Source organism: Geotrypetes seraphini, chromosome 1 (genome assembly GCF_902459505.1).
Source record: "Geotrypetes seraphini chromosome 1, aGeoSer1.1, whole genome shotgun sequence".
Classification (NCBI taxonomy): Eukaryota; Metazoa; Chordata; class Amphibia; order Gymnophiona; family Dermophiidae; genus Geotrypetes; species Geotrypetes seraphini.
In genome coordinates this window covers 409906872-409932719 of record NC_047084.1, presented here as the reverse complement: position 1 = coordinate 409932719, position 25848 = coordinate 409906872, and the positions used below count along the sequence as shown (strand labels likewise).

General features: G+C 42.3%; 1 protein-coding gene across 1 annotated transcript; it reads left to right on the top strand.

Annotated features, from left to right (window-relative positions):
• The first annotated feature begins 681 nt into the window (after positions 1-681).
• On the top strand, positions 682-14365 carry LOC117367965 (ornithine aminotransferase, mitochondrial-like). Its single transcript, XM_033961114.1, has 2 exons — positions 682-714; positions 13748-14365. The coding sequence occupies exons 1-2, from the start codon at positions 682-684 to the stop codon at positions 14276-14278; spliced, it is 564 nt and encodes a 187-aa protein (XP_033817005.1). The 3' UTR covers positions 14279-14365.
• The last annotated feature ends 11483 nt before the right edge of the window (positions 14366-25848 follow it).

Sequence of the window (25848 nt, the reverse complement as noted above, 5' to 3'; positions counted from 1 at the left end):
TATGAGATAAGTGTTTGGAACTTTATATTCTACATATTAAGTTTTTGGGTTTTTTTTTTTTTTTTGTTATCAAGCAAGCTACTTGAAGTCTATGTGCTGTGATTAGAACTTGAAATGTACTACTGATAAAAATTGCTTACCACATGGCAGTTTGTGAACTATTGATCTATAAGCACATGAAAACTACTACCTAAACTGATGTACGATTCATGAAGTTGTGTGGAACTGATTGATTATCTGGGGGGTTCTTTGAAGGGAAACATATTAGAGGTCACAAGTCTGCATCAGAATCCATAGAGTTATTTTGATCATCTAGTCATTTAAATGCAGGGAATGCCTTCCTGGACTATTAGCATATCTTTTGAATCCTTGAAGACCAATCTGGATCCTCATGAGCATACCTTAAGCATTCTGGAAATAAAGGCACTATCCCTGTACAAGGCACTCAGACACTGGTTCAATGACAGCTTAATTATACTAGCACTAAGGCCCCCCTCCCCCATCAACCCCATCACAGTTTGAAGCAGCAAGCATGTCAGGGTTATTAGTCATCAGTGGATATGCTGGTCATGTTTTGGACTTAGTTTTTTTGTCTGCCAATTTAATGACGGCTTTCTTTTTTGGGCCTGTCATAACATGTGTGATTTGGTCTGACCATTAGCTGATTTGATTTGATTTGAGATGACTGAGTCTAAATATGATTGGACACTGAAAGTAAGACCATATTTTGATGTTATTGAGCTATGGGCTGAATGGTCAGATAAGCTTTTTATTGGATATTTGTTCTGTGTCTGAGGCTGTTGATGCCTGGCAAGCTTCATTGAATTTGGTTTTGGATAATACTGTGCCAGTGAAAGTGGTGGTGTGTGGGAGTGACTATCAAGTTTGTCCCTAGAGGCTTAGAAGTAATCTAAGGGAATACGTTTTTTACAGAAAGGATGGTAGATGCCTGGAATAGTCTCCCAGTGGAGGTGGTAGAGACAAAGACAGTGTCTGAATTCAAGAAAGCATGGGACAGGCACGTGGGATCTCTTAGGGAGAGGAGATAGAAACTTGATGGCAGATAAAGGCCAAATGACCCATCCACAGCATTCACTGTGATATTTAAAGCAATTTATGTCTTCAATACTCACTGTTCCTCAATCAAAATTATTAGACATTATGTTTGTAGTAGCAATTAAGTCTGTTTTGTGTCATTGGAAAAAAACCTCTCATCTTTTCCTACATCCTTGGTGGAATTTGTTGACTACAATTACACAATATAAACCTCATCTCACTGAGAAACTCTCTCAAATTTCTTCTTTTCAACAGGTTTGGACTCTATTATAACTAACATTATGATGATTACTTACTCAATCTGTTCTAAAATTATATTTCTATGTCTATAGTACACCACTTTTATTTTGTTTCTGATAATTCAGATAATCCTCTATTTACTTCTGACACTAGCTGTTATTATGATTAGAGATTGTATTTGTATAGTATAGTATTGTTTTATACCCTTTCTATTGAAGGACATTGTGTCCTGATTTCATATTTTTTTCTCAATAAAAATCATTGAACTTAAAAATAAATAAATAAATAAAAAGCAATTTAAATGGTCAGGGTCTTCTATTGGCCATTTAAATCACTTCTCTGGGGCTAACTATAGATATTCATTGGCACTTGACCAGTTAGTATCTGTGGTTATCTCCTAATTTGTGAGCAGTCCAGGGGTGGAATAAGTACTTGTGAAGTAAAGTGCAGTTAAGGGCTGAAAATTGCACCAAATCGCATAAGTGCTAGCTGGCCCTATATGCCTGGATAATCATGGCCTGGCACTGCATACCTGTGGATAATGCTGGTGGTGGCCAAAGAATGCTGACCCTTGCCATCTGCATATTTACCCCTTTGTTTTCCCTGTTCTCTGTCACTATTCATAAGATTCTTTGATCCATAGTTCTAATAGCACTTCATTTCCACATATATAGGGCAGTAACTGAAAGATCACTTCACCGCGCATCCTTCTCTTAAGTGGTGTAGCTTGGAATGAATGGACCACAGGCAGAGAAATGAAGATGGTCCCCCTCTTACCACATGTAACACCATGTTGCCCTGGAAACACAACAGTGTATGATGACGTCCGTCTTCCTGAGATCAGTGCTAATTGGATATAACATTTCAATGAGTCAGAAGTGTTTATTTCATGGCTTTTCTGCATATATGGTGATTACCTTTTGAACATCCAGTTTTTTGCTATGTTCATTTTCAATTGAAATGATGAACAGGGCACTTAGGCATTCCTGTGACATGGAGCCTCATGGAGCTCCTCAGGTAGTATTTTTCTGTAGCTGCCACTTTTATTGGTAAAGTCAAACAAGCAGGCAGGAAGTGCAGATCTCATAAAAAAAACTTGCTGACAAGATCAAATATTTCTTTTATTGCTGCTATTTTTTTCAGTATCAGATTTCAGTTATGATCTGAATGAGAGTAATTGTTCAGGAAGGGTGTCTGACAGGTCATTATCAAATTTTTTGACCTGAATTTCTCTAGCTGCATACAACACCTCATCAGTTGCTAATATAAGGGTTGATAGCTGCAGGGCATGAAATGTATAACCTGCTTCTCTCATGCCAGCAAATCTGTGTTTAATCTGAGAGATTGCTATGTCTAGTACTGCAGAGAACACATGGATGCTGGTCTTTGATCGTCACATAGGTTGTAATGAAACTTTTTCACCCTTGTTACACAGTGGTCTTGAAATTCTTTTGCTATATCCCAAGACTAGGCCATTTCCACTGCACCATCATGTATAATGTTCTGATTTATCATGTTTTGCAAGTTATTGTGAGAGGCTTTGATAGACACTGCAATTTGCTTTGGTCAGTTTGTGGTGACTGTAACAGATTTGAAATGCTGTTGATAGGTTCCAGATTTTTTATGAGCAGCAGGACAAACTGTTGGAGGCTCCCCATGATCTCGCCGGCCCTGTGCGGATCTGTAGCTCGTCGAACTTGCCAGCCCTGCGCAGACCGGCAGGAAATTGCAGCTGTCGATCTCGCCGGCCCTGCGTGGACCGGCAGGATTTTCTGCGGACCGTCACTGGTCCATGGACCAGCGGTTGAAGAACAGTGGTCTATACGGTGATGGGTCAAAAGCGCGCCGACAACCGAACGCGGACAACTGAGCGCAGGGCTTAATCACACCGAAGAAAACCCGTATTTTAAAGGGCTCTGATGGTGGTGTGGGGGGGAACCCCCCCCACTCTACTTAATAGGGATTGCGCTACCTCACGCTGCCATGTTGGGGGGTGTGAGGGTGTAACCCCCCACATTATACTGAAAACTTAACTTTTTCCCTAAAAAACAGGGAAAAAGTTAAGTTTCCAGTATAATGAGGGGGGTTATACCCCCAAACCCCCCCCAATGCCAACGCGATCTCTATTAAGTAAAGTGTGGGGGGGGTTCCCCACCAACACCCCCCGTCGGAGCCCTTTAAAATACGGTTTTTCTTCGGCGTGATGAAGTCCTGCGCTCAGTTGTCCGCACTCGGTTCCTGGTGCGCCTTTGTCCTCAGGCGCATTAGACTATGAACTGGTCTATACTCTTTGCTGCCATTAAAATGTTATATCATGTATTGTAAAGACATTGTAATGCAGTGACCCCCCCCCCTTCCGGGTGTTTTTTTTCCTCCCCCCTCTTCCCTTTATTTATTTTTATGATGTAATTACAGACTTTCCTTCTCCCTTCTCCCACAAACTCGCATACATAATTGTATTTGTCTATTTAATGTTCAATCTTTTATTTTTTTCTTTACCCCTTTTCCTAAACTTATTTTAATATTTTTAGCCAAGTAAACTGGCCAGATACATGATGATGGTCGGTAAATTAATTAAAATGTAAACAAACTTGGATACTATGCAACACTTTGAATATTTTTTCAGTTGTAATTGTCTATTGCTTAGGTTTGACTTAGTCTTGCTATACACCACCTTGAGTGAATTCCTTCAAAAGGAAGTAAATAGATCCTAATAAATAAATAAATAAAGTTTGCACCTAATTTTGGCTTTTATGCCCATATGTATACACATACATGCATATTTTCAGGTATTCTAAAAATGTATGTACATAATTGGCATGAAAATGTTAGTGCCTGCTTTATAGAATTACCTCTTATCCCCCTCATTCTATAGCAGGTCACCTAAAGCTAGGCACCAAGGCCTGGATTCTGTAACCGGTACCATTCTTGGCGGCTACCTTACAAGTGGCCGCCAATCGCATATCAATCATTTCTTATTCTTTATGACTCTGTGCAGCGCTGCGTGCGTCTGGTAGCGCTATAGAAATAATAAATAGTAGTAGTAGTGATGGTGCCAGGTACAGAAACCCACCTCCAGCACAGATAGGTGCTGGAAATGTAGGCCCGGGTCGGGGGGGGGGGGGCTCGGTTCCTCATTATGGCATTCAGCTGTTTTTACATATAAGCACTTTCAGAGCACCAGCACTTTCACGGTTTTACTCTATGACTGCCGTTACATCCAAGAAGAGGCCTCCAGATTACGATTTCAGATAAGTTACCTTTATTTAGAGGTATCAGTATTGGAAAGTAATATGGCAACATTGGGAGGTGAGGGACTGTAAAGGCAATGATGGTCCCATTGGTAACCATAGTTTGGTGATTACACTGAACAGTTTTGGTTGTAGGGTCTGAGCACTTTACACTATTAATTATTTAACTTAAGTATTTATAAATTCTGAGCTGTGATATTTGATTAAAAATATTCTATAACAGAAATTATGCGGGTCTTTTACTAAGGCATGCTAGCCGATTTAGCGCACGCTAATATTTAGCATGCGCTAAATCGGCTAGCGCTCCTTAGTAAAAGACCCCCTATGTGTGTAATTTCCATTATAAAATAATAGGTGCAAAGTTGGTGCCTACATTGTGGTGCCCAGTTATATAATTTTCCCTTCGTATAAGACTCCAGATATTTATTTTTAAAAAAACCCAAAAAACAGTTATGTTTAGCTTGGCGCAAAGCATATAACTGGGGTTTGAATCTTGACCTCAGGATTTCTCCCTCCAGCTAAACTTGATTTTTACAACTTTTATTTACTTCATTTTTCATTACCAGGGAAAGCCAGATAATGCAGAATCTGTCCTTATGTGGGAATTTGTATTGCTGATGAAAACTGAAGAAGATCTATGAAACTGATAGCAGAATTTGATTATTTTTCAAACTAGAGTAAAACTGTACTGATGATAGACTTTTTTTTTTCATTGCAATGAAGACACCAGATCTACTGTTGTGTTTGACGTATCAATCTTACTCATCCAATGGCTGATTTATTTCTTAGATGTTGAGATTATTTTCATTGCAAACACCATAGCAATGCTGCATTATGGTTATTGTGCCAGCCTGCAGCAGAATTACAACAGAATGCTAATCATGAAATGCAGAAAAATGAAATTGTCATTTTTATGGTAGATGAGAGAGAGAGCATAAATAGATGTTATGATATGTTATATGCAGACTTATATCCCACTAAATCCTCAGTTGGAGTTCTAGTTTTTATAAAACCTTTCTGCAATGACCATTAAACTTTTTTGTTTTTTTATTATTTAGCTTCCCTTTCCACCCCCTCTCATTCTAAACTTTCTTGTTCATATACAAACTGTAGTTCACCCTTTCTCCTAATATACCAGTTTGTAGATTACAATCTGTCCTTTTTCATGTTTTAGATCACAGTTCTTCAACCGCCGGTCCACGGACCGGTGTAGGTCCGCAGAAAATTCCTGCCGGTCCGCGTAGGACCGGCGAGATCAACTTCTTCAATTTCCTGCCGGTCCGCGCAGGACCGGCAAGATCGAGGAGCTGTCAATCGCACAGGGCCGGAGAGATAATAGGGAGCCTCACACTGTGCTTTCTCCCCTCCCAGCGGCTGTCCTTACAAACGCAGTGATTCAAAAAGGAAGCCTTGGAGCTTTTGCTGAGTCGGGCCGCCTCTGATGATGCAACTTCCGCTTTCCTCAGAGGTTGTGCGACCCAACAAAGGACCCGGGGCTGACTTACTGAATCGCAGCGCTGGCAAGTAAGGAGAGTTGCTGGGAGGGGAGAAAGCTGCTGGGCATGGTGAAAAACAAAAAGGGACAGCTGCTACTGGACCTGGATAGGGAGAAGGAGAGATGCTGCTGGGAGGGGAGGAGGGAAAGGAGTCTGGGAAGCAACTGGGCAAGGGGAAAAAGGGACAGCTGCTACTGGATCTGGATAGGGAGAAGGAGAGATGCTGCTGGGAGGGGAGGAGGGAAAGGAGTCTGGTAAGCTGCTGGGCATGGGGAAAAAAAGGGACAGCTGCTACTGGACCTGGAGAGGGAGAAGGAGAGATGCTGCTGGGAGGGGAGGAGGGAAAGGAGTCTGGGAAGCTGCTGGGTAAGGGGGAAAAAGGGACAACTGCTACTGGACCTGGAGAGGGAGAAGGAGAGATGCTGCTGGGAGGGGAGGAGGGAAAGGAGTCTGGGAAGCAACTGGGCAAGGGGAAAAAGGGACAGCTGCTACTGGATCTGGATAGGGAGAAGGAGAGATGCTGCTGGGAGGGGAGGAGGGAAAGGAGTCTGGGAAGCTGCTGGGCATGGGGGAAAAAAGGGACAGCTGCTACTGGACCTGGAGAGGGAGAAGGAGAGATGCTGCTGGGAGGGGAGGAGGGAAATGAGTCTGGGAAGCTGCTGGGCAAGGGAAAAAAAGGGACAGCTGCTACTGGAGAGGGAGAAGGAGAGTTGCTGCTGGGAGGGGAGGAGGGAAAGGAGTCTGGGAAGCTGCTGGGCAAGGAAAAAAAGGGACAGCTGCTACTGGAGAGGGAGAAGGAGAGTTGCTGCTGGGAGGGGAGGAGGGAAAGGAGTCTGGGAAGCTGCTGGGCAAGGGAAAAAAGGGACAGCTGCTACTGGAGAGGGAGAAGGAGAGATGCTGCTGGGAGGGGAGGAGGGAAAGGAGTCTGGGAAGCTGCTGGGCAAAGGAAAAAAAGGGACAGCTGCTACTGGAGAGGGAGAGGGAGAAGGAGAGATGCTGCTGGGAGGGGAGGAAGGGAAGAGAGTTACTGCTGGACAGGAGGAGGAGGGAAGGGAGAATGAAAAAAGGAAGGAAACAGCTGGCAGAGAGATTAGAGGAGGGGAAGGGGAGATACAGGCATGAGAAAGTAGAGAGATTGATGATAGGAAGGGGTTAGCAGAAAAATAAGCAGAGAGGGACAACGATGATAGATCAGGTGTAGGAGAGATAAAAATGAAGAGAGCAGTGAAGCTGGAATGAATCATGTAAAAAGGAGAGAGGGATGGAAAGGGGAGAGGGGAATAGAAAGAAGACAGATACCATATGGAAGGGGGAGAGGACAGAAAGTGGATGGAAGGGGCAGATGCTGGATTGAAGAGACAGAGAGGGCAGACGCTGGAAGGAAGAGAGTGAAAAGAAGATTGAAAGCAGAAACCAGAGACGACAAAAGGTAGAAAAAAATAATTTTATTTCTATTTTGTGATTAGAATATATCAGATTTGAAATATATATCCTGCTAGAGCTGGTGTTAGACATAACTGGGGACTACAAAACCCAGGCAGTGCTTCTTTAGCTTCCAGCTGGCTTGGGGCGCTCTCTGACCAGGGGGCAGTTGCCCTAGTTGCACTCCCCTAAAACTATTCCTGTCATGTGTGACTGCAGTATTCTGTTAGCATGATATTTCTGTGTAGCATTCTGTAATAATTTGGCTTGTTCAGTTTTCTTGATAGTAGAGGGGATATATGTGAAGGGGAGGGGAGACAGGGGTTTTGTTGATCCTTGCTCTGAATTATTTGTATTTATAAAATGACAATTGTACAGAATATTGTTTCTTTTTATACTTTAATAAAATACATTTAATATAAAATCATAACTGAGGCTTGTGTGGATGGGATCAGATGATTTGTGGGGACTGATCTCACGGAGATGGGGCGGAAACGGGGTTTTTAAATTTTAGTCCTAGTAGTTTGCCGGTCCACAAAATAATTCTTTTTTTTCTGCCGGTCCACGGGTGTAAAAAGGTTGGAGAACACTGTTTTAGATGATTTGTTTTCTCCTCATTTTAATTGTACATCGCTTAGAATGTTATGTAAAGTGATTATTAAAATTTGATTAAACTTGAAACTTGATGTGCAAACAAATGCATGCAAATTAAAACGTGTGCCAAGAAAACTTTGCATATTTATACATGCTTTGCAGAAAGGGTGTTCCTGGGGGTGTAGTGTTGGCAAAGCTAGGGCAGGGAAATGAGTTCATGTATTTATATAATATACGTGCATAGCCATAGAGTGTATGCACAAATTTACACCTTCATCAAAGTAGTTATAATGTTGCGCAAAAGTGGTCATTACTGAAGCAACATAGCTGTCTATGTTGCTTTTATAAAATAAATCAAAATCAAAACTCATAGGACTTTGCTAGGAAGTGGTAATCAACACAACAATCAAGAAACAATGAGAGTAACTCAGATGATCAGCAGAGAACTGGGACTTGTTGAAACCATAATATCCCAAATGATCTCTCAATAATCATTCATTGATCTAAAAATAGGAAACAATTTGTAAGACTTATCTGTATTCAACCTATCCACTTTTTCACCAAAGAGAAAATTGCACATCTTCTCTCCTCCTCCAAACCCACTATCTGCTCTTCTGCTCCGATTCCCACCCACCTACTCAGCGCTATCTCTCCCACTGTCATCCTTCCTATCAGTCACATCCTCAACCTATCACTATCCACTGCAACTGTTCCTGATGTCTTCAAACATGCCATAGTCATATCTCTCCTCAAAAAACCCTCATTAGACCCCACATCTCCTTTAATTATCGCCCCCATCTCCCTCCTCCAAGCTACTTGAACATGCTGTTCATCACCGTTGCTTGGACTTCCTTTCATCTGAAGCTATTCTTGACCCACTTCAATCAGGCTTTGACCCTCTCAATTCCATGGAAACTGCCCTTGCTAAAGACACCAATGACTTGTTCCTGGCCAGATCCAAAGGCCTCTACTCTATCCTCATCCTTCTTGATCTATCTGCTGCTGTTGACACTGTTGATCACCACCTACTCCTGAATACGCTGTCCTCATTGGGATTCCAGAAATCTGTTCTCTCCTGGTTTTCTCCTTATCTCTCCTACCACACTTTCAGTGTATGCAATGGTGGATTCTCCTCTACTGCTATCTCTGCCACATTCACTCTGAGAGCAATTCCTGATCTAGGGAAACAATTGCAAGATTTTCTCTCTAAAACAAATGCTTTGCACCATAATCAAACTGTTTTTTGGAAAACTCATGTACAGATACTGCATTGGAAGGCAGTACCACCCTTTATACAGCATCACCTGGACAAAAAAACATTAGTACTGCTCCTATCATTAGATTTTTTACATTGTTGTTCAGTTTGGTAGACCACAGCATTTTATTAGATAGGCTTATCAAATAAGTATTCACAATACAGTACATACTTGGTTTACTTCATATCTTTCAAACCGTACATATTTGGTCCTTTTCAAGAATACTCTTTGCATCCATTTATGATTTTCTCAGGTGTCCCATAAGGCTCCATACTCTGTTTTATTTAGTATTTTTTCTTGCTCCCCTACTCACTTTGCCCAATCTTTAGATTTTACACCTTACATATATGCAGATGACATACCCCCCTCCCCCCCGTTTTACTAAGGTGCGCTAACCGATTAGCATTCACTAATCGAATTAGCACGCGCTAACGTGTCCATAGACTAGCATGCATGCATTATTATTGTGTTCTTTTTACCAATAATCCTTTAACATCAACCAATCATGATTAGCTCCACAGTGATTCAACTGAGCCCCACTACAAATATTTTAAGAATTATATTGGATGAAACATCATTTCACCAACAAATTTCAATACTTGTCAAAAAATATTTTTTAAAACTCTGCCAAATCCATTTCATTAGGTCACTGAACTATTCATATGCATTAAGTATACTCATCCATTCCCATATAATAAGTCAACTAGACCACAGTTCTTCAACCGCCGGTCCGCGGACCGGTGACGGTCCGCAGAAAATTTCTGCCGGTCCGCGCAGGGCCGGCGAGATCAAGTCGGCAGTTAAATTTCCTGCCGACTGCGGTTCCTGCTCATTAATGTTCCTCCCAGCCTCAGGCGATTAAGATAGGCTGCTAACGTCGGGGCCTTCCCTCTCTGAGTCTCGCCTGTTCGGAAACAGGAAGTTGAAACAAAATAGGCGGGACTCAGAGAGTGAAGGTCCCGACGTCGGCAGCCTGCCTTGATCGCCGCCCCTGCCGAGTTGCTGAAGAGGGCCGCGGAGAGAGCTGCAGATTCAGGTGCAGGTGGAGGGAGATGGTCAACTGTGCGAGCAAGATCCTGGGGAGCCTTCACAGTGACTTCCTCCCCTCCCACCAGCTCTCCTACTTGCCAGGGCAGTGATTTACCGGCAACTTCCTGCAGGCAAGTACTGAGAGCTGCTGGAAGGGGAGGAAACCACTGTAGGAGGCAGGGAAGCTGCTGGATAAAGGGAGAGCTGTTACTGGACTTAGAGAGAGTTAGAAGGAGAGATGCTGCTGGGAGGGGAGGAGGGAAAGGGATGGGAAGAGAAGAGAGTTAATGCTGGATAGAGGGAGGAGGGAAGGGAGAAGAAGGAGAGATGCTGCTGGAAGGGGAGGAGGGAAAGGGATGGGAAGAGAGTTAATGTTGGATAGAGGGAGGAGGGAAGGGAGAAGAAGGAGAGATGCTGCTGGAAGGGGAGGAGGGAAAGGGATGGGAAGACAGTTAATGTTGGATAGAGGGAGGAGGGAAGGGAGAAGAAGGAAATGCTGCTGGGAGGGGAGGAGGGAAAGGGATGGGAAGAGAGTTAATGTTGGATAGAGGGAGGAGGGAAGGGAGAAGGAAAAAAAGGAAGGAGGGAAGGGAGAAAGAAAAAAGGAAGGAAACAGCTGGCAGGGAGATTACAGGAAGGGAAGGGGGTCAGGGTGGAATGGAGAGATCAGATGAGGGAAAGGGGAGAGAGAGGAATGAGAAAGTAGAGAGACATTGATGCTGGAAAGGGGGTCAGCAGAGAAATGAGAGCGGGATAAAGATGCTAGATCTGGTATAGGAGAGATAAAAATGAAGAAGGCAGTGAAGCTGGAATGAATGATGTAAAAAGGAGAGAGGAGGAGCAGGCTGGATGGACAGGGAAGAGGGGCATAGAAAGAAGTCAGATACATATGGAAGGGGGAGAGGGCAGACATTGGATGGAATGGGCAGATGCTGGAAGGAAAAGAGTGAAAAGAAGATGAAAGCAGAAACCAGACAACAAAAGGTAGAAAAAAATAATTTTATTTCTATTTTGTCATTAGAATATATCAGATTTGAAATATATATCCTGCTAGAGACATAACTGGGGACTGCAGTATTCTGTTAGCATGATATTTCTATGTAGCATTCTATAATAACTTGGCTTGTTCAGTTTTCTTGATAGTAGAGGGGATATATGTGAAAGGGAGGGGAGACAGGGGTTTTGCTGGTCCGTGCTCTGTATATTTGTATTTATAAAATCACAATTGTTCAGAATATTGTTTCTTTTTATACTTTAATAAAATACGTTCAATATATAATTGCGGCTTGTGCAGATGGGATCAGATGGTTTGCGGGGACCGAGCTCGCGGAGATGGGGCATAAACGGGGTTTTAAAATTTTAGTCCTAGTAGTTTGCCGGTCCACAAAATAATTCTTTTATTTCTGCCGGTCCACGGGTGTAAAAAGGTTGAAGAACACTGAACTAGACTATTGTAATACCTTATATATTGGTCTACAAAATAAAGGCATTCATTGACTAAAAATAATACAGAATACTGTAATCTGATTAATTATGGGGACCAGAAAGTATGACCATGTCATCCCATTTTTAAGGGAAGCTCACTGGTTCCCAATATCACACCACGTCTTTAATAAAATCATCATATTAGTATTCAAAACACACCTAAATAAAGATCCACTCTATCTCTCCCTTTACTTCCCTCAGAGAACACTAAGATCTTCTTCCCAAAACCTCCTAACAGTACCCTCATTCAGAGAGATATTTCATGAACTTACCAGGCAGACCATATTTGCAGTTTAAGATCTAACCATTGGAACCAATTACCTCAATCCCTCTGAGAACAAATCTCCTTGTCCAACTTCAAATCCAAACTTAAAAACTTTCTTTTCAATGATGCCTATAACTAAAATACAGTTTTCTTGAGAATGCAACTTGTAAGAGAGCAATCCTCCACCTCACGTGCTCTATTTTACTATTTTGAAGTTGTACTTCACCCCACCCTGCCTGTCATGTATCATCTTAACCCCACCCCAGTTTGTTTATTTAGATTGTAGTGAGTGGGATAGTAGATTCTAATAAAAATTGGTTTATTTAATGATCAGCCTCTACAATTCATGTAGAGCTGTTTACTCTGTAATATAAGAGACCTGCTTCTTTCTGTATAAGTCCTGGACATCTTCAAATCTCTCTATTGAAGATCACCAAATGTTTGAAGCAGACTTTATTGGGCATTACTGGTAACTCTCAAAACTGGCAGTCATTAAGCCTGATAAAGAACTGAGTAGGGTCAGAACTGTTGAGGAATGCAAAGAACTACAAAGTGACCTGAATAAGCTGGGCGAGTGGGCAAAAAGATGGCAGATGAGCTTCAATACAGAGAAATGTACAGTCTTGCACATAGGGAAAGGAAACCCGTGTACAGCTATACGATGGGAGGGAGGGTACTGGGGGAAGGCAACCTAGAAAAAGACTTGGGGGTATTGGTGGATACAGCGATGAAGCCAGCGGCACAATGTGCAGCGGCCTCAAAGAAGGCGAACAGAATGTTGGGCATTATCAAAAAAGGTATTACTACCAGAACGAAGGAAGTTATCCTGCCGCTGTATCGAGCGATGGTGTGCCCACATCTGGAGTACTGCGTCCAATACTGGTTGCCGCACCTTAAGAAGGATATGGCGATACTCGAGAGGGTCCAGAGAAGAGCAACAAGGATGATAAAGGGCATGGAAAACCTTTCATATACTGAAAGGCTAGAGAAGCTGGGGCTCTTTACCCTGGAAAAGCGGAGACTTAGAGGGGACATAAAAGAGACTTATAAAATCATGAAAGGCATAGAGAAGGTAGAGAGGGACAGATTCTTCAGACTAGCGGGGACATCAAAAACAAGAGGGCATTCAGAAAAACTGAAAGGAGACAGATTCAAGATGAATGCTAGGAAGTTCTTCTTCACTCAGAGGGTGGTGGACACCTGGAATGCGCTTCCAGGAGAGGTGATAGGGCAGAGTACAATATTGGGTTTCAAAAAGGGATTGGATGACTTCCTGAAGGAGAAAGGGATTACAGCGTATAGCTAGAGGGTTACTATACAGGGTACTTCAGGATTAGGGTGGAGAATATACAGGTCGAGGACCTGGGGGGCTGCCGCGGGAGCGGACTGCTGGGCACAATGGATCCCTGGTCTGACCCGGCAGAGGCAATGCTTATGTTCTTATGCTCAAAGAATCATGAATAGAGAAGTAATATCAAGCAAATAAAAACAAAATATTCCTAGCATGTACAGTATATAGAAAACTAAAGAAGTATTTATTTTTTTAAATTCTAGACTACTTAAACCTAAGCGGTTTCTATACAAAACATACATAATATTTCATCAAACAACACATTGCACATATTCCCCCTCTTTTATGAACACTGTGACCAGTCAGGCTCCGTGCCTGCTGTGGTCCCAGGGAAATTGCATAGAAAAGGTGGAGGTAAACTCAGAAAGCAGTCTTCACAGGCTAAACCACAGAGCCAGATAGAACAGCTTGATGTATCTGCAGTACTAGCGGATGATGAAATTATGCTCACCATTAAGCCAGGGCAGCATGGATCAACATACAGTGGAAATCCATTAGCCTGTCGTGTGGCTCTGGCAGCTCTGGATGTCATGGAAGAAGAGAAAATGGCTGAAAACGCAGAATACATGGGCCAGTGGTTGAGAGCAGAACTTATGAAAACTCCATCAGATATCGTGACGAGGGTCAGAGGGAAAGGATTATTGAATGCCATAGTCATCAAGGAAACTAAAGACTGTGATGCCTGGAAGGTCTGTCTGCAGCTTTGTGATAATGGACTTCTGGCTAAGCCCACCCATGGTCACATCATAAGACTGGCTCCTCCCCTCACCATCTCAGAGGATGAACTTCAGGAATGTATAGACATCATTCACAAGACACTTTTGTCCTTCTAAGTAATGACCACGCCTTTTGGTTGTGGTGATGGCTGGATGATCTGAGATCTTGATTGCCACATCATATGTCTGGTTAAAAAGAAGAATCTATGGTCTCTAGACCTTTCCCTTGACTTAGGTTTTCTCCAATCTATGGCCCACAGCTTTCAAGAAGACTTGTTTACAGATTTATTGTCTAATTTAAATATGGGAAAAGTTCACAAGAATGTCATGTGAGGTCAGAATTGTACTTTGAGCACATGTAAAAATGTTTAATATTTAAATGATTTAGGGAGTCATTGCAGTATGTAACTTAGACTACTTGGGATGTTTTTATGAGCAGGCTCTTCTTTCACTGATTAAATAGCACAAAGGTCCTCATTTCTTGAGCTCTTGGCCCTGTAGACTGGGAAAAGGCCTTAGTGAATGAGGCCCTTGCAATTTCCATACTGCATGTCATGGAGAAATTCACCTATGTTGCATCGATGTCTGGTGCCACGTGCTGAAAAGCTACCTTCATTTGAAGGTCTGTTGCACTTTGGAAAAGGAATGGGATCTCCCTAACTTGTTAGTGTTTCTATACAATAAACTGTAACATGCATAGAAAGAAAGAAAGAAAAAAAAAAAGAACAGCCTGACGATTGGTCAGAACCAGAATGGGAGGATATGGAAACCCTCCCCAGTCACTGCCCTACTGTAAACAGACCTAGAAACATAGGTTTAAATCCAGTCCTGTTTATAGGAAGCCTTGTCTCCCTGATAGCCACCTGGGGAGCCCAAGACAGCAACAAGATAGAGCAAGCTCAGGCAGGTTAGGGCATGGCTCTACTCATGAAAAGCCTGCAGATTTGACTAGGCTGTTGGAGAGGATAGGGAAGAGGAACAAGCCCCTCCCCAGGAACAGTTTCTCAGCTCAAATCAGGGTAATGGCCCAGACCTGATGGAAGTAGTGGAAGCTGGTTCTTCTACAGAGTTTGCAGCACCAACCCAGGAGGCACAGATAGAGTTTCAGGAAGAGCTAATTCCAGTACCATCTGTTTAATTTGTACCACTGTATATATGTCTAAGCGTTAACCATTTCAGGGGCAATTTATCTAGTTTAGGCTTGTCCCTCTTCTATCCTCCTTTTAACACATAAAGTTAATCTATTTAGTGAGATGAATACCAGATTTTATTTATATAAATGTAAAAAATTATATAGCTGAGTTATTGTTCTCTATCCATTGGCTGGTAAATGCATAATTATCTCTGAAAATCAGGCCCAATAAATATTATCCTCTTCCATTTTTTCAATCCCTAACTTTCTTTCCACATATAAGAACATAAGAACATAAGTAGTGCCTCTGCTGGGTCAGACCACAGGTCCATCACGCCCAGCAGTCCGCTCCCGCGGCGGCCCAACAGGTCATGACCTGTCCGAATCACCCCTTGGTTTCTCATCGAAGTCCTATCTTCCCATCAAATTCTTGACCCTTTGTCCCTGCACCCCTTTCAGTACCCTACGATCCCTTTGTCCCTCAGGAATCTGTCCAATCCCTGTTTGAATCCCTGTACTGTATTCTGCCTGATCACTTCCTCCGGGAGTGCATTCCATGTGTCCACGACCCTTTGGGTGAAGAAAAACTTCCTTGCATTTGTCTTGAACCTATCCCCCTTCAGTTTCTCCGAGTGCCCCCTCGTACCCGTTGTCCCTCTCAGTCTGAAGAACCTGTCCCTATCCACCCTCTCTATGCCTCTCAGGATTTTGAAGGTCTCTATCATATCTCCCCTGAGCCTCCTCTTTTCCAGAGAGAAGAGACCCAGCTTATCCAGCCTCTCAGCGTATGGGCAGTTTTCTAGCCCTCTTACCAGCTTCGTTGCTCTTCTTTGGACTCTCTCAAGCACCGCCATGTCCTTCTTGAGGTGCGGCGACCAATACTGAACGCAGTATTCCAGATGCGGGCGCACCATCGCCCGATATAGTGGCATGATGACTTCCCGCGTCCTGGTTGTGATACCCTTCTTTATGATGCCCAGCATCCTGTTGGCTTTTTTCGCCGCTGCTGCACACTGTGCGGATGGCTTAATTGATGCATCCACTAGCACACCCAAGTCTCTCTCAAGTCCGCTGTCTCCCAGCAGATATATATTTAAGAAATCCATGGAATGGAAAGCCACAAAAGCAAACAGGATGCTAGGAATTATTAAAAAAGGGATGGTTAACAAGACTATGAATGTTATAATGTTTATTATTGTTTATTCAAAGTATTGCTTCCCTGTATCGCTCCATGGTGTGACATCATCTGGAGTATTGTGTTCAATTCTAGTCTCCTTATCTCAAGAAAGATATAGCGGAACTAGAAAAGGTTCAAAGAAGAGTGACCAAGATGATAAAGGGGATGGAACTCTTCTTATATGAGGAAAGACTAAAAAGGTTAGGGCTCTTCAGCTTGGAAAAGAGAAGGCTGAGGGGAGATATGACTGAAGTCTACAAAATCCTGAGTTGAGCTATTTTCAAACGTGGCTATTTTCAAAAATGTAAATTTCGCTGCTCTCTATATAACCACTAATTCATATTATATTTTCCTTTCTTAAACTTTTATAAACCGTGTCAAGCTCTATCCTTATAGAGAAGATGCGGTATATAAGCTTAAATTTTAGTTTAGTTTAGGGTACAAGTGGATCGTTTTTTTCACTCTTTCAAAAATTACAAAGACTAGGGGACACTCGATGAAGTTACAGGGAAATATTTTTAAAACCAATATGAGGAAATATTTGGTCACTCAGAGAACAGTTAAGCTCTGGAACGCATTGCCAGAGGTTGTGGTAAGAGTGTATAGTGTAGCTGGTTTTAAGAAAGGTTTGGACAATTTCCTGGAGGAAAAGTCCATAGTCTGTTATTGAGAAAGACTTGGGGAAAGCCACTGCTTGCCTTGAATCGGTAGCATGGAATATTGCTACTCCTTTGGTTTTTGCCAGGTACTAGGTACCTGGATTGGCCACCGTGAGAATGGGCTACTGGGCTTGATGGATCATTGGTATGACCCAGTAAGGCTGTTCTTATGTTAAATCCAATTAATTTCTGATAATTGCTTGTTAAGAAGCCAATTATCAGCACTAATGGCATATTATTCTATTAAGTTATGTACAAATTGGGAACATGGCCAAATTTGCATATGTAACTCGGGGATTCATGTCTTCAGTTTGATTTGCTTCAGATTTTCGTATTGTGCATGTCAGCAGGGCACATGAGAAAGGGCTTACCCCAGAGAAACATACACAGATTGCAATTCTGTACAAAGAAAAGATGCCAATAAGAGCAGTTGCAAAGAAGCTGAAAGTTGCTCATTCAATTATCATAGCAACAGTCACAAGAAAGGAAGAGCTGAACAGTTTTCCGTCTTGGGCACACTCAGGTTGACCAAAAGCTATAGATATACAAATGGACAATGCGATAATAAATGCAGTGAAACATTCCACAAAAGCATCATTAAGTGCTATAAGAGACAGAATTGCAGGTAGTTCATTGAAGGAATCAAGTAACAGGACAAATATTTGATGCTGAACTTTGATCTTATCGACCTGCTTCAAAAACCTAAAGAGTCTGCCAAAATATCAATGATTGGATTGTTTTCTCTCACAAATATAAGAAATGGAGAGCAAATTATGTTTGCAGATGAAAGTGCTTTCACTTTGTTCTATAACTTCTGTAGACACGTAATGAGACATTTACATCAGAGACATGATGCAAGGTATGTTATGCCCACAGTGAAATAACACCAAATGTTATGGTTTGGGATGCAGTATCAGGATCTGATCTGATCGAGAAAGGATATGGATTATGCAGAAGAATATAACAATCAACAGAACTGTTTATTTAAATGTTTTGAAGGAGAAAACTGCCAAACTTTATGCTAATAGTCAACATATTCCATTTCCAACAGGATGGTGCACTGTGCCCAAGAAACAAACACTGTTAAGACATGGCTGGATCATAAACAGATACAAATGTCAGAACTTTGGCCAGGCAACAGCCCAGATTTGAACATTATTGAAAATGTGTAAATCGTGATGAAGCAGAAAGTGTCCATATACCATCCAACATATGAAGCAGACTTTATAAACTAGATCAAAGCTGTGTAGACTCGGGAGATAACTCCAGAAATCTGGTGAAATAAATGCTAGGACACATACAGACAGTTATTAAGAACAACCATCATCACTGGTTTAAATATCTTGGGAGTGGCCCTTAAAACACTTATCCATGTGTTTGTGATCTCGCATTTAGATTACTGTAGTGTGGTGTATGCAGGTGTACCTCAGGTAGAATTAAAAAGACTACAAACCTTACACAATACAGCTGCAAGGTTTCTTTGTAGAGCAGATCAATTTGGTCACTGAACTCCTCTGCTTAAATCTCTGCCTACACTTCATCATGGTCACTTTGTTCCATAGATACACATTGGTTAGTGTTCACCCCCTTCTAAAGCCTATTATGAATCCACCAGAAATTCAGCTTTTTTTGTGCCCTAGGCTTTGGAATAAAGATATTCTTAAAAAAAAACAACAACACATTTTTTTCTAAAGCGTACGGCTCATTCAATTGATGAAGCTTCTGTTGGGATCTGATGATAATGATATTTTTACAATTTAAAACATTTTTATGTTGTCTTTTTGTAATGGCTGAGAATCTATGGTTGAATGAATTCTTTTCTTCTACTTTTAAATTGGAGTTCCTTTCTTTTCGATATATATTAATCGGTATATCACTTTGTCCTTTGTAAAGGCAATATAGTAAACAATATTCAGTGCTATTTAGCCAGCTGGGAATGGCTCCTGGCTGGCTAAATAGCACATAGCTGACTATCTGCCAATATTCATTGGGAGATAGGTGGCTACATCCCGCTGAATATTTGGCTTAATGGATTGGCTGGTGACTGGCTATGTCGCATGATGTAGCCGGTCACTGCTAATATTTAGTAGTTCACTGGCTAAATTTGACGGCCAAAAAGAGCCACTTAAAAGGGTGATATATCTTTGGACATTAATGAAATTAGTTAATTTTTATTTTATTTACATTTCTTATATACCACTTCTGTTCAAAGTGATTTACATTAGGTACTCTTAAGTATTTGTCCCTAGCTGTCCCAGCAAGCTCACAGTCTAACTACATTAAGACTTAGCTGGCTAGCTGCTGAATATTGGCCTAGCCAACTATGCTTTGGCTGGCCCAAAATAGACCAGAGCTTCATTGCCGGTCGCTGGATACAGCGCTGGCACTGAATTTCCAGTATCGCCACGGGAGATCACTAGCAATCTCCTATGGTCTGAATATCGGCCAGCATGATTTTAGATGCTAAATACAACAGTTAATTTGTAGCTTTAAAATCTGACCTGTTTATGGGTGTGTTGTTAGATATCATTCATAAATAGTGAAAATGGTGGTGGTCACAAACCCTATTATAATTTATCTTCCAAGGGCACATACTGAGTGATTAGTTTGAGTCACTGAGTAACATCACATTACTCTCTGCGGGCTGGGAAATGTCTTTCATGAGCTTAGCAACAAAGCAAAGCATGTGATAGAATGCCATAGACAGAGCCAAGTGGAACACATCAAAGAGAGCCTTCATGCAGATGTTTCATGCAGGAGAAAATTAGGTCAGAGACCACTTCAATTTCAGCTTCTGCCAGGCTTGTTTGAGAGCTTCCAGTGAATTCCTAATGAATAGTTTCTAGGGCACTTTCTTCTCATTTACTCACACACTGTCACAGCCAGATGAGCTTGCTGGGGTATTTAGAGGCTTTTCATCTTTGTGTAAAACTGGCACTTTAATATGTTGCAAGGCTTCAGAGTCCCTTCAATTGCGCAACAGAATGGGAGGAGGGGGAAAGAGAGCAAAGGAAAGATGAACTTAGACAGTACTATAAAAATCATTGAAGGCTTCTTTTACAGACATATAGGAGATACATATCTCTAGTATATCATATTTGCACATACACACACACACACCTTAGGCAAACACAGGAAAGAATATATAAGATGCTCACCATTTCTACAGATTATGTACACCACACAGGACAAGTATTTTTTAATGGTTCTATCAGTTGTACTAAAATGAAGAAGAAGAAAAATGTATAGTTTATGAAAAGAGACCACCTTATCAGGGATAGTGCATTCTTACCATTTCACCTACCCACTGTATACAAATATTTCATTTGGTCTAATATATATCTGTGCAAATTTATTTTTAACATGCCCTTCCTTTCAACCATGAGATGCATGCATATTTCAGACAGTTCTAAAGTTAAGTTTTCTTGCCCCCATTTTATTTAAAACTGGAGCTGTGAATTTATGTTTAAAAAAAAACCCCATATACTGTACTTACATCCTTGCATAATGATTTTAACCTTATCTTGGTAAGAGTCTGAGGATCAAAATGTTTGGTTAATTTGAGAAGGGATCAAAGGCAGTATTTTTCTTCTGCTGGAAAGTGTTTCCAGTGTGAGTGTGGAGCAACCCAGCGGTATTTCTGCCTTTCAATGGAATGGCACAGACTTGCTTTGGAAGCCAAAATTACAAACTGATTCTTCTCAGCTTACACTGCTTCAAAGAAGAAATGCTACTAGATAAATGTCAGACTGCCTGATCTTTCTCTTGTTTCTTGTTTTCAGCATATTCCTACCTCTTCTTTTTTCCCCCCCATTTCTTGATAAAGGTGCAACGGTATTTTAGAAAGGACATACTTGTACGTATTGGAATTGAGACATTAAAATGTTTCAAGTTCTGCTAGCATTTTAGAACAGGATCTGCCAATGTAGAACCTGTACATTTATTCTGTACTAAATGATGAATGGATGTTTATGTGCTGGCGACAGGAGCATTCATTTCATAAATATAAACGTCTAGAAGTATCAAAAGGTAAACACAGCATTATAAATATGCATGTGCCAGCACCAGTGGCATACCAAGGGGCAGAGGGGCGGACCGCCCCGGATGCACACCCCAAAGGGGTGCACAGCCAGCCACCCTCCCTATTCTGTCGCTGATGCTTTCCTTAACCAGCATCAGTAAACTTTAAATCAGGGGTGTCCGCGGCCCAGCTTGTGCTTCCTCCTTTCCTTCCTTCTGTGCCTCCTTCTGGCAGGTGTTTAGCTTCTGGCCGGCTCCCCAGTAGCAGTGGTTTTTCCACTCAAAGCCGCAGGCATCGGCTCCTTGCGCGATCCGCAGCTGCGTCAGAAGCGTTCCCTCTGACATCAGAGAGAAGGCTTCCGATGCAGCAGTGGATCATGCGAGGTGTTGACGCCCGCGGCTAAGAATGGAAAATTGGCTGCAGCAAGGAATCGGCCAGAAAGTTGTTGCTGCACAGGGCAGGGAAGAAAAGTGAAGGGGAGGGGGGGAGAGAAATGTTGCTGCTGTACAGGGAAGGGGGAAGAGAAATGCTGCTGTTGCACAGGGAAGTGGGGGGGGGAGAGAAATGCTGCTGCAAAGGAAAGGGGGAAAGAGAAATGCTACTGCTGCACAGAGAAGGGTGGAGGGGAAGCGAAATGCTGCTGCTACACAGGGAAGGGAAGGGAAGGCAAGAGAGAGGAACCAGGAGATGCCAGGAAGTCCTTGGGAGGGAGGGAACATAAGAACATAAGAATTGCTGCTTCTGAATCAGAAAAGTGGTCCATCATGCCCAGCAGTCCGCTCACATGGTGGCCCTCTGGTCTAAGACCAGCGCCATAGCCGAGACTAGCCCTATCAACATATGTTCTTGTTCAGTAGGAACTTGTCTAACTTTGTCTTGAATCCCTGGAGGGTGTTTTCCCCTATGACAAACTCCAGAAGATTGTTCCAGTTTTCTACCACTCTCTGGGTGAAGAAGAACTTCCTTACGTTTGTATGGAATCTATCCCCTTTCAACTTCAAAAGAGTGTCCTCTCGTTCTCCCTACCTTGGAGAGGGTGAACAACCTGTCCTTATCTACCAAGTCTATTCCCTTTAGTACCTTGAATGTTTTGATCATGTCTCCTCTCAATCTCTTCTGTTCGAGAGAGAAGAAGCCCAGTTTCTCTAATCTTTCGCTGTACGGCAGTTCCTCCAACCCCTTAACCACCCTATTCGCTCTTCTCTGGACCCTTTCAAGTAGTACCGTGTCCTTTTTCATGTACGGCGACCAGTACTGGACGCAGTACTCCAGGTGAGGGCGCACCATGGCCCGGTACAGCGGCATGATAACCTTCTCCAATCTGTTTGTGATTCCCTTCTTTATCATTCCTAGCATTCTGTTCGCCCTTTTCGCCGCCGCCACACATTACGTGTACGGCTTCATCGATTTGTCGATCAGAACTCCCAAGTCCCTTTCCTGGGAGGTCTCTCCAAGTACCGCCCCAGACATCCTGTATTCGTGAATGAGATTTTTGTTACCGACATGCATCACCTTACACTTATGCATGTTAAATCTCATTTGCCATGTCAATGCCCATTCCTCAAGCCTGATTATGTCACGTTGCAGATCTTCGCAATCCCCCTGCATCTTCACTACTCTGAATAACTTCGTATCGTCCGCAAATTTAATCACCTCACTCGTCGTACCTATGTCCAGATCGTTTATAAAGATGTTGAAGAGTACGGGTCCAAACACCGATCCCTGCGGCACCCCACTGGTGACACTTTTCCAGTCTGAGTATTGTCCATTTACCCCCACTCTGTTTCCTATGCTCCAGCCAGTTTCTAATCCACCTTAGTATTTCACCCTCGATTCCATGGCTCGCAATTTTCTGAAGTAGTCGTTCATGCAGAACCTTGTCGAACGCCTTCTGAAAATCCAGATACTAAATGTCGACCGGGTCGCTCTTGTCTATCTGCCTGTTCACTCCCTTGAAGAAGTGCAGCAGGTTTGTCAGACAAGATCTGCCTTTGCTGAAACCGTGCTGGCTGGTCCTCATCAGACCGTGTCCGTCAAGGTGATCAATGATGCGGTCCTTTATCAGCGCTTCTACCATCTTTCCCGGTACCGAGGTCAGACTTACCGGTCTGTAGTTTCCCTGGTCTCCCCTCGAACCTTTTTAGAAGATTGGTGTAACATTTGCCACCTTCCAGTCCTCTGGAATCTTTCCTGTTTTGATCGACAGATTGGCTATTAGTTGAAGCAGTTCAGCTATGGCCCCTTTCAGTTCCTTGATGACCCTCGGATGGATGCCATCCCGTCCCGGGGATTTATCCTCTTGAGCCTATCAGTCTGCCTGCATACCTCTTCTGAACTGACCGTTAACCCTGTCAGTTTCCCGTTTTCACTTCCAGCATATAGCCTGATGGGTTCCGATATGCTGTGTATATCCTCTTCGGTAAATACAGACGCAAAAAACGTGTTCAGTCTGTCTGCGATTGCTTTGTCCTCCTTTAGCGCTCCCTTTGTTCCTTGGTCAGCCAACGGTCCCACCGCTTCCTTCGCAGGAAAGAACGGCTTGAAGTTTTTTGCCTCCTTGGCTATTTTTTCCTCGTAGTATCTTTTGGCCCCTTTTACTGCCTTATGGCACCTGCGTTGATGTTGTTTGTGCTTATTCCAGTTTTCGTCTGTTTTTGATCTTTTCCATTCCTTAAATGAGGTTTTTTTGTCTCTGATCGCTTCCTTAACCTCTACAGTGAGCCACGTCGGTTCTTTATTCTTTTTCTTTATTCTTTGATCCCTTGTTGATACACGGTATATATAGATTTTGTGCTTCGGTTACTGTATCCTTAAAAAGAGACCAAGCTTCCTCTAGCGTCCTTAAAGTGCTTATCCTCTTTTTAACCTTCTTCCCCACCATCCGAATTTAATGAGGATTAATATGAATTATGTCAAAGAGGAATGACCAATGATTTGTGATTGCATCAAATTGGACAGTAAATTCAGTCTAATATTTGGAACATCATTCATGGTTCTGAGACAGTTTTTGCGGACTTGCGCCTGCTCATTGGGCTTTGAAGAAGTGAAGTGTTTCTCCTTCATTCAGAGAATCCACACCATTCTCCAGAGAACAGGAAGGGATCAGAAATTTAACTAGTGAGCCCCTGCAACAAAAGAGGCCTCTCTGCAAAAGGGTTAAACATAGAAAATGAATGATCTTGCAGGTTCATAGATACAAGACCCCCCCCACACACACACAAACAATACTTTTAAGCAGCATCTTAAAAATTAAGCAGCATCTTAAAAATTAGTCCAAAGCATTTGCCAAAACAACAATAACAAAAAAAGACTCTCTGCTTTCTGAAATACAGTGTTTGCAAGAGGCATATGTTGAATGAGTGAGTCAATTATCATTAATTCTGTTTCACTGTGTGAGAAGCTAATGTAGTTTTATGACTCTTTGAAAAATGTGTTCCAGAACTTCACAATTTCTCTGAAAGATTTACAGATCCATTGTCTGAATTCTTAAGACTTGTGAACAGTTGAACCAGACAGTTCAGGAGAAGGATATAGAAATCCAATTATTGTATGATCGCCTTGATGTTAAGAAACAGGGATACCAAGGTACCCTGACAGAACACTTATAAAGCAAAGATGAGCTTTATCAAAGAACTTGTCAAGAGTTGGAGGAGAGTATAGAAATGAGAAAAATGAGCCTAAAAAGAGCAAAACTGCAAGAAAATTTTGGGGCACATCACATTCTCATAACAGTCTACAAGATATAAGGACCTGAGTCCCATGGACTTTTGCTATAAACTCACTAAAGTGACTTATCAGTTCTTTTTTTCCTAAACACAGAGATATTACCAGAGATACTACCCGCTACAGGCGGACACACGATGGGTGGTAGGAGTTGCCGAACAACTCAACCCCAGCTGGAGTCCCTCCTTCACCCACTTCTTGGTCCACCAGGGACACAAGGCTGATCTCAGAATCCCCTCTCTGCTTAGAACAATTCCATGTGCACATGGTGGAGGTGACCGAGGCAGAGAGCGAGGAGGAGAGCAAAGAGGCCAACTGCATAATTTCACCCCCTTGCAGGCGTACAAGTGTTACTCTTACTGCAAAATTCTTATGTACATACACTACACACATTCCTCCCCCTTAACTTCCCAATTTTAAATATTAACAGTGCACATATGATGCGAATACCATTAGTGTTGAGAATATGGAAGTTTTTTTGGGCACTGATCCAGCAGTATTTTCTGGCTCTGTTCCTTATAGCGCTGGAGTTATTAACATAGGAACTAAGAGTTGCCATACTGGGACAGACTGAAGGTCCATCAAGCCCATTATCTTGTTTCCAACAGTGGCCAACCCAGATCACAGGTTTTATGCTGCTTATCCTAGGAATAAATAGTGGATTTTCCCAAGTCCAACTTAATAATGGCATATGGACTTTTCTTTTAGGGAGTTATCCAAACCTTTTTTTTAAAACCCTGCTTTTTAAAACCTCTTTCACCACGTTCTCTGACAACAAATTTCAGAGTTTATTTACATGTTGCGTAAATAAATAATTTTTCCAGTTGTTTTAAAACTACTACTTAGTAGCTTCATCGGATGCCCTCTAGTTCTAGTATTTTATAGACCTCTATCGTATTATCCATGAGCCATCTCTTCTCTAGGCTGAAGAGCCTTAGCCACTTTAGCCTTTCCTCATAGGGAAGTCACCCCATT